At 32.6% G+C, this 13,453-nt stretch overlaps 1 protein-coding gene across 1 annotated transcript; it reads right to left on the bottom strand.

The window, feature by feature from the left end:
- Nucleotides 1–1,263: 1,263 nt before the first annotated feature.
- LOC136984690 (hyaluronidase 1-like) lies at nt 1,264–9,142 on the bottom strand. Its single transcript, XM_067281772.1, has 5 exons — nt 8,836–9,142; nt 2,326–2,570; nt 2,091–2,243; nt 1,817–2,021; nt 1,264–1,742 (listed from the first exon to the last, which is right to left on the bottom strand). Exons 1-5 carry the CDS (start codon nt 9,100–9,102, stop codon nt 1,407–1,409), a joined length of 1,206 nt encoding a protein of 401 aa, XP_067137873.1. The 5' UTR covers nt 9,103–9,142; the 3' UTR covers nt 1,264–1,406.
- Between the last annotated feature and the right edge of the window lie 4,311 nt (nt 9,143–13,453).

Below are 13,453 nucleotides of genomic sequence, written 5' to 3' on the forward strand. Positions count from 1 at the left end.
CAAAAAAGTTTATATAGGTGAAACAAAGAGACAAATGAAAATAAGACTCAAAGAGCACGTAGCAGATCTCAAATATCGTAGAATTAATTCAGCGTTCCTCGAGCATTGCACGATAAACAGTTGTAACATTGATCAAAATAACATAAAAATTTTACATAAAGAACCTAAAGCATATAATAGGAAGTTTAAAGAAAGTGTCGAAATTTTTAAGAGTCAGAACAGCATTAATAAATACCCAGGCGTTAAGATAAATGGAAATTGGCTAAAAATATTATAAAACATATTATAAGAATTATTATCTTCAATCATAGTCACGAAAATCCAACTCCGCATCAGTTAACCTCGGACACGATAGAATATGCTAATGAGCACGACAGCTGAAGTGCCGTGAAGCAAGAATCGGATAGGATACGAACGAATAATTCAGACAGTTTAGTATTGATTAGTGCATTGTGAATTGTGGTTCCTGCGACCTTTTTAAGTTACCATGTACGGAAAGAATACTGATTTTAGTCGAAGTTTTAAAGTTAAAAAGTTTTTAAAACCAACGTTCTTAACATTAGTTGTAAAGTGCCATTGCCTGAAACATTGGTTGTAAAGTGTCATCGTCTTAATATTTAGTTGACTGAAGAGGGGCATATTAGGCCCGAAACGAGCTACATACGCACGTAATGCTTGTCTCAACTAAATAACAGGGAGAAGAAAAGCCAAGTGATCGTCGAAAGCACTATATTGTGTTCGTAGTCAACATAAATAAGAATAAATAAAAGCGTTGCATGTTGCTTAACTAAGTATTCCTTGATAAGACAAATTATACATATTAAATTAATTATAATTTGTGACAGTTGACTTAAATCAGTCGATTCATGATTATTACATATTGTACTCCATATTAATTAGATTAGATTGGATTGATGGGAAAAAGCGACAGGACACTTGGTCAATCTGCCAAGGGGATGCCTCCTGAGAGAACTTTCTATGGGAAACTGGTCCCCGCTTAAACGTTAGATTCGTGAAGAAAACTCTACGTGGTCAGCCAGTTGGTCCGGCGCGAACCCGCGCCCAACTTTCAAAATTTAATAATTTTATTCAATTGGACACTGGTGGCCACGCATGTTACTTTATACATTACATACATTGCATGAGAACTATAAGAAAACAGTAAATTATTTGTATTAATATGGTATTGAATGTCGATTTTAAATTGCCATTTGAGAATTTTTTATACGTCTTAAGAACAATTATGTAAATAATTGAACAACATTATGCCAAAACCATCCCTTTATTTTATATGTTAAAAACAATTTTTATCATTAAATTATTTAAAAGAGTCTTAAAATTTACATTAAATAATAATAATTCAGTATTGAACACGTTAAAATTACAATGCAATCTTAGATACAACATTAAGGTGCGATTTGACAATAACGTCCGGTATAACCTTTACATTTGCAAGAGATATTAGTAGGTTTGAATACAGGCATTTTAGGATCTATTAAATATTTCCATGAAGTAAATGGTTCATCTGGCCAATAACAGTGTCCTCTTCCTTTGCAAATTAATTGACTACAACGATTTGTATTGAGTACCACAGTAGCTATTGTAGGAGCCATCACATCTTTCACATACTTAGCCGTCAGTTCACACTGTTGTTTAGTTAAAACGTGATAAGAAGAACCCCAAATGATAGCGCCATCTAAACCAAGCGAAGCAATTTGCCCTAGCATTCTCTTGAAATCCATCTGCACATTAATAAAGTGTATATAAGAATTATAGTTTCTTAAAAATCATTATATATATATAAATTTTTACCTACCGATGGTATTGTTTCATTAGTACCCGGTAAAACATAATTTATGTACGGATAAATTGGTGTATTAGGGTTGGCTACTCTCATGGTTTCCCTCAATCGTGCATCAATCCACCAAGCTCGTTGAGACATATTATATTTTTTGATATGAGATTCTTGAGTATAAATAGATGGACAAAGTGCAGTAGATTGATTCCATAGCCAAGATAGTCTGTAAAATATTGATGTAGTGAAAACTTTTGCGAAATAATTTGCTAAGATAAAAGAGATAGAAATATACCTGGTATTTTGCTCCCGCACTCTAAAATTACAAGTAAATTGTGATGGTTGATCTTTTCCATTATAATTATAACAATCAGGAAAATAATAGTAGCACCAGCCTGCATCAGGCCTCATATCTTTAGCAAGTTTCAATGTTTTCAACATCCATTCCCTAAAATCAAGGAAAGTTAGCATTAATATTCAATTAAAACAATATACCTTTGAAATCACTCGATAATATTAAGTCATCTTACTTGGCACTTTCTTCCCATTCTTTTTTAGCAGCTTCTTCAATCCTCTTTGATGACCAATCTGGATGTTTACTTTTCACAAGATCTATCGATCTTTCTCTATATACTTTCATTTTTCCCCAGTTAAAATCCCAGCTAGGGCGCCACGATTCCCAGTCTATCACACCAATTCCATCGAACTTTGGATTTGGTATAAATTTCGTAATATCATCTTTCGATACCTTTAAATGCTCTTTTAAATCTGCTACCTAAAAGTAGAAAGTATTATAAAATTAGACTATTAAAAAGATAAAAGCCACTTTTAGACGGTTACGCCATTGGGTTGCGCTACTCAGTCACGTGTATCAACGACTCAGATGCGCCACTAAGTGACATCTCTCGGTAATCCGTGCGAAAAGCTCCACGCCATTGTGGTGTCACTTGTGGTGGAGATCTGCGACTCGTTACCACAGACGTGAGACACTAACGCTCATGTGAAAGCATAGCTTCGGAAAGGTGAATGGATGAGACTAAGTGGTCCATCTGAAAGCGGCCAATGAACACTACTTTATTTACGTTAGAAAACCATAATAGTAACGATGATGCAATTGTGAGTATTAAGCCGTCTTAAAATGAATTCGCAATATAATTAGACATCAGTGGCGTGCCGTCATTGGAAGCGATGGAAGCGCCGCTTCCACCTTCGAATGACCTTCCCTTGTATTTTATAAAATATAAATTTTCATATTTTAACGTACTTTGCATTAATTAAAATTAATATTTTATTATAACTGCATTATGTATCTTTTACAAAATTTCTATACTACATGTGAAAAAAACGATAAGATTGCTATTGTATATTCGAATAATTCAGTGGCGGAAGGAATGTCGAAACCTGGTCAGTTTCTAATCAGCCAGATTATATAGGCATTAGCACATGCGGTTTACAGTGCACCAACCTCACCCGGTTTAGCTGGTAGAAGCAACACACGCATAAAGAGTCCGACTTTATATCCCGGACCGGTTCTGAGCTGTTAGCCGCCTGCTAGATAATCGGCCACCCTCGCCCGATTATGTGAATCATGAGCAGACTAGATCAACGGCGGGCAACCCCCGGCCCGCGGGCCAGCTACGGCTCGCGAAAAGTTTCTATCCGGCCCGCGAGATCTTTAATAGATTATTGAATTGGAAAAATAACTAATTAATAGTTATTTTTCCAATTCTTTGTAATTTTCGAAAACGATAAGAGAAATAAATGTAGTAATAAACTTTTTATTTATTTATTTCATATTTGCAGACTAAAAAATTACAAGTCACAAGAAGGCGTCAATTGACTACTACGGCCCGCGGAAAAAACGTAAAATTTATTCTGGCGCATGTTATAAAAACGGTTGCTCATCCTAGACTAGATTTATAACATAACCCAACCGATAGGAGTTTACTGACATGTTTTTATGATAGTTCTGTATAGTTGACAGGAGTTTTTAAAAAAAAATCCATTAAAATATTTGATATATTTATTCTACGTTTATTCTGCTCTCCCATCTTATATTACTTACGAATTTCAATGTTAAACCGGTGATATTACGATTATAGTATGTCCCATCTGTAAGGGAATGCAGAAAAAACGTGTACAATTCTTGCATAATGTTAAAAAATTAACTGTTACTTTGGCAGCATCATTTACAACCAAATTTAATGAATGAGACGTACAAGGTACAAAAAAAGCTCTAGAATTTATTTTCTTTAAATTTACGATTCATATATCCGTTGTCATAAAAATGTGTCTTTCCAATGTTTTCCCAAGACTACAGATATTCAAGTACAAAGTAACTGGTTTCGACTTTATTTCTACTAAGAAGTAGTTAAATAATTAAGAAATTAGGGAATGGGGATATAAATAAAACCCTGCTGAAAGAGCCAGAATTTTACTTAAACAAAAGCTCAACCGAACCAATCACTAGCTCAGTACAGTGGGGAACTGATTTCCGTGTACACCTGGTATTAAAACGAATTAGTTAGAAAACAAATGACTATTAACTTTAACATATTTAGATTTTTACAGCTATGGTGAGAAACGTTTAAAATTTACAACAGCCCTGTGGCGTCCTTTGAGATATACTAATGACGCGACAAAAGAGGCATTTGACATTGACCGGTATTGGTCGGCACCCTCGGGATTTGGCAACTTGGTGTATGCACGCGCCGCACACCTACCAGGACTAGTAGCGTAGCGAGGGGGTTGCAAGGGGGTGTATCATGCTCCGGGCGCCACTCGCAGAGGGGTGCCCAAATGGCCTCCAAGACAAACTATACGTGTTTCTGGAAGGGGAGGGGGCGCCCAAATGGTCTTTAAGACAAACTATATGTTTCTGGAAGGGAGAGGGGGCGCCAATAAAGTGTCGTACCTCGGGCGCCAGTTATGTTCGCTACGCCACTGTCCAGGACGTCTCTGATTCCATTCATTAGCCACTCGTAGGGAGCTATTTCACTAAGTGGATTGTTTTAAGATTTAAAAAGTAAAGAATATTTTGTTATTTTTATGTACGTTTCTTCACAAAGTTATATTTAATTATAAGTTTCTTTAAAAGTATATTCATACAATTGAAGAATTTTTTGTACTAGGTATGTATATTCGTCACACATTTTGTTTTACCAAGTAAGTTTTTCTGATAATTTTAATTTTAGCCCTTCATATCGTGGCTAGTGATTCAAAAATTTATTTTAAAAAAGTTTTGGCTCAAGACCATATAATGAAAAAGAAAACATTATTAAAAGAGAAAGACCAATGCCTAAATTAAATATAAATACGTCAACAAAAAATTTCGACATTTTGACGATAAAATTTATGACGAATGACGATTCTTTCGTAAAATTGAAGCAATTTGGATATCAAAATAGAATAGAATTTAACATTGGTAAACAATATAAAATAAATATTGAAAATTATAACGAGATAATTAGGATTAATAGGTATATCTAAATTAATAGATGTTATATGTTTTTTCTCAAAGCAAGAATTGGCATTTAGAGGGCGTAGGAAATTTATTGAATCTAATAACGGAGGTAATTATATTGAACTTTCTTATTTATTAAGTACGTCAGATAATCTATTGAAAATACATTTAAAGAAGTATACGGTTTTTACTGGCTTGTCGGACAAACGAATACGAACGGGCCCTGACGCGCAATTAATTGATTGCCCCTGAAAGTCGGCTTCTTACAGAAACACAGCTTCCCTATCATCAAATGTCACGGCACGCCACTGTTAGACATATGACGGGCTTCGATTTTTTACATTATGGAAGGTCTGACCCGCAATGGGATTAAGTAGTATTTGAATAGGACGTAAATCCGGAACAATAGAAGGAACAACTTTTGATGAAACATTAGAAAATCTAATGTTTCATCAAAAGCAAAACAGTTTACTTAATTATTTACCTTTTTCAACATTTAATTGTCTTGATTCATTAATAATTACAAATTTTCACTGTAGTAATAATTCATTAACAGTTGCATTTCTTTAAAATTTCATTCAAAAATTTGTTTCGATTATTATCAATCGATGGCGTTTTAGTAGCATTTCGTTTCTTTTTTAAATCAAATAACACTACTTGTAAATCATAAAAAGTAAAATAAGATTAAAAATTATCAATGAAATTATTAAAATGGGGAGTGGAGAAGAAGGTAAAGATACAAGCTTACCACTTGGAGAAAATTTCGAATCAAAGGCAGTTCCATGGAGGCTACAAGGACTTAAACCTTTCTTATTGATACAAAACAATTAAAATTCATTTGTTCGAACTTCAAAAGTTGTTTTTAAAAACTAGTTATCATGGCAAGTATGATTTATCAAACCACTGCAATATAATCATGTTAATAAAAGATACTTGTAATTATTCATACATTTTTACTTTTTGAGTTAGCCTCTTTTGGGTTCTTCTGGATCCGCCATTAGATTGGATCTCCAGAAATCTTCATGGATGTTGACAAATCAAAGTCAAACCATTCAGATATATCGAATTCCATTTTTTTAATACTTGGCTATTCTCATTGTGACCCTTATCGGATCCTTAATGACACGGAAAAATCCTCTTAGTAGTTGCAGGATGAAAAGAGTTAAGAAAATAGAAGATTGAATTTATGAAGATATTTATCTATATATATAAAAACGAATGTATGTCTGTCTGTGTGTGTGTTTGTCCTTCATGCATTACCACACCATTTATCCGATTGCCATGAAACTTCGGGAAGTTGTTTAATACACTCCCGCGAAGGTTTGTGGCATATGTGAAGACCACCATTTCCCCCCTTCCAAAAATATATTTATATATGGATTAAGGCTTTTATGTCCAACAGATGGCGCTAACTCTGACGACCTAAGTTTGCTTTTCTGTGAGACATTATGCTTTTCTGTGAGAATGGACTAAAGCAGATCATTTTCTATCTATTTATATAAATAAAATATAACGTTCGTTTGTTCCTACCGATTCCTTTGAAATTTTGACACAACGTTGCATTCGAATATGCACGTGTTTTTATATAATATATATGTCGAATTCCCCCCATTGGGGGGAGATGGACAGGATTAAGGCTTACCGTGAAGAACTTGGCTTCTATTGTACTATTTTAGATGCGGTTTTTTTTTTGCGTTTTTAATTGCGTTTTAATAGGTTACGTCAACAGAATATACACTAAAAAGGGATTTTTCGATATTTCCTTGCGGGGGAGAGGGACAGGATTAAGGCTTACTTTGAAGAACTCGGCTTTTATTATACTATTTTAGATGCGTTTTTGATTGCGTTTTAATAGGGTACGTCAAGAGAATGTACACTAAGAAGGGATTTTTTTCAAATTTTCCCCACGGGGAAAGTGTTATACATTTATAATAGATACATTTTGAGCCACAACAACGCGTGGCCGGGTCAGCTAGTAACTTATAAAATCTTAGGATGCTCGATTTATTTACTAATAGACTATAAAACGGCTAAAAAATTATAGTCATAAATCCTTCGTTTAAATGAATTAAACATTTAAATAAATTATGAATAAGACTCGGTTTTCTTAAATTAATAGAAAGGCCATAACTTTGTAATTATTCTCTACAATTCAGATATTTTAATGTAAAAAAGTTGATTTTGAACCGTTAAATAAATCATTCTTTATATGAAAATGTTATTTCTTAACAATATTTCATATAGAGAAATTATTAGTGTATTTTTATTTCATCTTTTTATAAACCAAATAAAAACAATGCATATTCTTCAGTGCATTCACTCACATCATATCATTTGAGTCATGTTCGTTTATACTTATTGCATATCCATAATGTAAATAATGGTAATGAGGTATTTTACAATACACCACATTACGATACATGCAGGGGTGCAGACAGGGGTTGTAAGTTAGGTAATTGCCCCTTACTTCTATTGATTTATCTTCCCGGAAATCGACATGCACCAAAAAATTTTGGCACCACCTTAGTATACATGATTCCTTTATTGTATGCCACACGCAACTTTATGCTTGAAAGTCGATTCATATATGTCTAATAATTAATTCGGTAAATTGCCATATGTTCTCTTAGCAGACATTCTCATACATTCGATTGTAAATTGCACAATTGCATATTCAGTTTGATAATTAATTTCATTTTGATTTATTGTGTAAATATAAAATTCTTCTATAACATAATTTAACTTTTCTAAACAAAATTTCTGTTTACTGTATATGTCATGAATGTGTACTGTATACAGTTTCAAATATGAATCATCTTTATATAAATAATAATAAGTATTGCAAGGCTAATAAATAGTACGAATCATGGTTTCGTATGGTTTATACATGCTCTAACTTAATGAAAGTGGATTAATAATGTAAAACTTCCATGACCTTGTTTCAATAACTTTGCAGTGATTTCTTATCTTAATGATTCCAAAGAAAAGGATTTTGCTATGGTTCAAGGCTGAACGTAACCAACGTTTGTTTGTTCAATGACCTTTTTTTTTTTTTTTTTTTTTTTTTTGTTTAACCAGAACATGGTAAAGATAATATTGACCGGATATATTATAACTTTACTATCGTCATTTCCTTTAAAATATAGAGTTCAATAGATTCTCTTCCGGGTTCTGAAACTCATTCCTCAACTCTTTTATCTGATAACAAACTATAACTTTATAATTGGAAGAGGCTTTGTGGAAAAATGGATAAAATAAAAGAATTAAAAGTGACTTTAAAAAATATACTTTTGATGCTTTTATCGAGGGTAATACATGCATAAAGATTACTGGAAAACTTGACGAAATATTTAATTTTTTGGAGTAAAGTGTAGCCCTTTCACTGCATCGCTCTTTTCTTAACTAAGGATTGAGGGTTTGAGTCAGAAGTTAACCAATAAGTATTCTCATACTTAAAGTAAAATAAGTGATAATTGGTTAACTCATGACTCGTGCTCCTTGATTAAGAATTCGAACATAAGAGAGTTGATAAATTCAATTTAGCAAAGAGAAATAGGTAAAGAAAGTCATAACTTACTTGTAAGAGGCCTCCATTAACGTCACCTTTAGTAGAATCGATATAAGGGTATTTTCCGAGTTGATTTTCATAAAAAATAACTATTTTATCTCCATTAAAACCCTCTCCCTGATTAACTAATACTTTATGACTCGTTAAGTCTTGTGTTATATTAATTTTATACTTTTTACTGCAAAGAAAAGAAGGAACTTCCCAATATACCTTAAAATCTGCTTGAGCAGAGTAAATTATAGATATGAAGATAGAAAAAATACTTATCGAATGCATCTCTGCTGTTTGGATGTTCTGTGTGTGTCATCTGGGATGGCGAAGCGATTTTTCTACCTTATGCATGTGACGTAACGTAATCTTAGTGACGTAATATGTGAGGTTTTAGCGACACCCCTTCCCCTAAAGTTAGCTTTCCCGAAGGCCAAACTAACTTCCTCGTTTTCATTTCCTTTATTTTCGGCTACCGATAATGTTTTTACTATTAATTCTATGAAAATTTTTCTATCTTCTTCGATGAAATCAGATGGAAAAATATGAAGAATTAAAGGTGCGCTAATTAAACCCAACGTGATAAATGTCCTCGAGATATTTTGACAACTTGACTCATGAACATTATTAAAATTTAATGAGAAACTAATAATCAGAAATTAACATCAGCTGTTCGGATGACATTATCATCAAATTTAGTTTTGAGATAAGTAAAATCGACATTAATTTAAAAATAAAAATTATTAAATTCGTTAATTATATATTATTTTATTGCATCGAGGTACGAATAACAATATAATAAAACTAGATTAATTTATTTTCAAAAATTAAATAGTATTATTTAAAAATTTCAAATGAAAAAAATAGCAGACGAATTTTGGCGAGTGCTAAAAATCGTCTGCTTTTTTTTATTCGATTTTTTTCCTTCAAATCAAACTTTACTAATGCGTCATAAATTGAATTAATATCAATATTTTCTAAACTAAAAATATCAATTCAGATAAGAAAACAGAAGATATCGATTACAAGTAATTTTAGATTTTTAAAATGATATGACGCAATTTCCGGTTTGTATATTCAAAATTCAAATATGTAAACATGTTTAGATCTTCCACGTGCGTTTACGACTTTTAATCTCTTCCTGTTTCTGTAAGTTATGAGTAAATATTATATAGAAATTGGGTTATTTTAATGTATAGCTCCATAAAGGACAACTTATATATTATGAACATGAAAAATGAGAGTTGTCATTTTTCATGTAAATAATATATAAGTTGTCCTTTATGAATATTATAGAAAGATCATTAATATTACTAAAATATGAAAATTTATTATTTCTTCTTAATATTATTTATTATTTTATGATCACCTATGAAGCTTTAATGATTAAACCTGTAGTTTATTCCTTGAAATAAAATAATTTGATATTAATTAATTAATAATAAATAATAGTCTAAATTAAATTAGAATTAAATCTAATCTAATAATTGATAAGGTATTGAAACATGGAAAAATATTGTTATATTTTTTTACGTTTTCAAACCCTTAAAGCATACACATTACTTTCCATCCTTATTAATTGGAAATCAGTAATGGTTTGCTTAAAGAATAAACTAAGCTTTAATTCTTACTTTAATTTAAAGCCTTGGTAAGTAAAAGTTATCATAAAATACTCTTTAATTTTATATTACACGTGAAGTATCTATCTTATATTTTATAGCAGAGTTTATCTACAATATAAGTTTCTTACCATCTGTTTGTATTGTTTTATATGATATAATTAAAGAGATAATTTCAATGTCACTTCTAAACTTTGCTAATGATAAAAAGAAAATTTGGTTATGATAATTTTGGTTAAAATATGTTACTATGCTGTTTAAAAAATAATAATAACAAGATTTTAAATTAAAAAAACCAAATTTCTAACTCAGAATTTTTATAAACAATTTTCTTAATTTTAGATTAATTAAAGTCTGTTTTCAACTGAACAAATCAGAAATATTATAAGCAGAAGCATAGAAATTTTTAATATTATATTTTAGAATAAGGCAGAAAACTTCCAGAATTGTAATTTTTGAATGATAAAAGGCTTATTGGGTAAAACTGGTAAACAATGGTTGTGGGTTCGCACCTCATGCCGTCCACGTGGAGTTTTCCGGGTTTTCTTCACGTGTGTAACACCTAAATAGAGGTCATTTTTTTCCGTAGCATCTCAGTATCATGCATGCCACATGTAGTTTTCTAGGTTTAACGTGTAAATAGTAACCAATTTAACCATAAAAAATCCTCCCCCTTGGCAGATTGCCCACATGTTGCGTTGCTGTATTCAATCAAACCAATCGTTTAATGATAAAAGAAAAATCATGTGTAATTGTGCTATTTAATTAATTATAATTAAAACGAGTTTGCTTAATGATTAATTTAAAACACAGAATTATAGAATATTTGCATATTTATTAATAACAAAATACATATATTTTTAATAACTAATTCAGCATATAATCAATTTTTTAGTGTTGTTTTGTATTTATTTATTTGAATTGTTGATAAAAGAGTAATTTCATATGTTTTATAAGTTCATGATCATATTATTGTTTTCATTGTTAATTTTGAAAAAATATAATGCTGCAAATAACAACAGATATGTAGTATACTCTCTCTGTAAAGTCTGAGAAAACACAACATTCATGTTCAAATGAAGACAAACTTGCAACTTTAACACGTTTACGTGCCACTAGATCGACAGATTACATTAAAACATTAATTTTTCGAAAAATTAAATATTTTATTTTAAATAATAATGATAATGAGAATATTTAATAAAACATCAAGAAAACACTAATATTTTCATTGCACTTTCGGCACTGAAAAAGACGTTTTACTATGCTTACTATGGATCCCGCTCCCTTGTAGACCATGCTGAACCCATAATAGTTGCATTTTATCGTGTGGGCACTAAGAAGGCTTTTTTCGATCTACAACAGATTTGACAGGCCCTATAGTGGAGATGGATGAAGACTAATAGGTGCGGGACAATACCCCTAAAATCGTTAAAGATAGCGATCCCAGGAATCTTCCTGGGTTTGATTCTCCAGCGGCAAGGTTGTCAGATTTCTACGACTAGATTGAAGGACACTTAAAAATGAAGATTGAAGAACACTTAAAAATGATTAATGTTATCATTCTCAAACTTTAATCATCGGCATTTAAAAATGGAAATATCAACAATTGAATAAATTGCATCCTTTATAATTTAAATAAAGCATGGGGACAGTTTAATTAAAAAGAGGGATTATCCTTTGGAATATAGGACGTCTGGTAACATTATTCAGAGTAGTAGGATGATATAGAAACAAGATCATTTTATTGACTTCATACAGTAGTCAAGTGTAATTTTTCGATTTTTAAAAGAACCACCATGTTTTAGAATTTTTTAAATTCAATATTGCCATACGAAAGAAATTCTGAAAAGTTGACTACATATTTCCGATTCATTGGAAGTTTTAATGCACGAAGATTGCAGTACCTCTGGGAGAATTTTGTATGGGAAATTGTTCCTTATTTAACACACGAAGAAAACCCGGAAAATTCCAAGTAGCTAGCCCAGGGGTGGTCAACATACGGCCCGCGTAATGGGTTTATGCGGCCCGCGATTAATTTTTCAATATTAGCTACTTAACATCCAATAATTGGTCGAATGGATGATTCGCGATACTTCTTCATTTCTTAAAAAAATTTCATTGTAGAGATTTACAACTTTTGTATTCGTCTGTTATAAATTTACACTATCTGAAGAACGAAAGACCCCACGCTCACTGAAACTCATCTGCCATTCCGCCATGTCACTGTTTATGCTGACATGTGACACACAGCGCCTCCTGTTTGTCGACTTTTTTCTTTTTCTCTTTTTTTTTCCTTGTACGTTTCTTCGCATTGTAAAATGACATTGCGCTTGCGTCAGAAACTTCTGTTCGAACAAACATGACCTGCCACCCGAGTCAGCGTGTTTGTATTTAACATGATTTAATTTTAATATTTCGTTCGGCCCGTGAAAAAATTTTTCTTTCTAATCCGGCCCGGGGGCAAAAACTGTTCGCCACTCCTGAGCTATCAGTTCAGAGGTTTTATCTACTCGGCCATTGGTTGGCTTCCTCTAAGTTTGAAAGCAAGCAGTTACGTATTTTAACGAAGATTCTCTGCTGAACAGATAAAGATATGACTCTCCACAAACACCTTTGCCATCTCACGGATAAGAGGACACACAGGCCTGCTCGGCAATGAGAGGGCTGACTTCCTGGCCAGGGAAGCTGCCAGTCTCTCTTCGAATGAGTGTCTTTACTCTCTCATTCCTGCCTCCTACATTAAATCTCTCCTTAAAACTGGGGCAATCAACACCTGGCAAGAACGGTGGGACAACTGTCAGGAGGGAAGGACAACATGGAACTTTTTACCCAGCGTCCCAACCAGTAAACCAACCATTTACAGCCATGACACCCACCAGCTCAGTCAATTCCTGACCGGCCATGGTAGGTTTAACAGCTACCTCCATAGGTTTGGTCATTCTGATAGTGACCTGTGCCATCTCTGTCGTGTTCCGGATGGAGTCCGGCACTACATTTTCTACTGCCCGATGCTGGAG

Source organism: Centruroides vittatus, unplaced genomic scaffold (genome assembly GCF_030686945.1).
Source record: "Centruroides vittatus isolate TY-2023 unplaced genomic scaffold, ASM3068694v2 contig_120, whole genome shotgun sequence".
NCBI classification, from domain to species: domain Eukaryota; kingdom Metazoa; phylum Arthropoda; class Arachnida; order Scorpiones; family Buthidae; genus Centruroides; species Centruroides vittatus.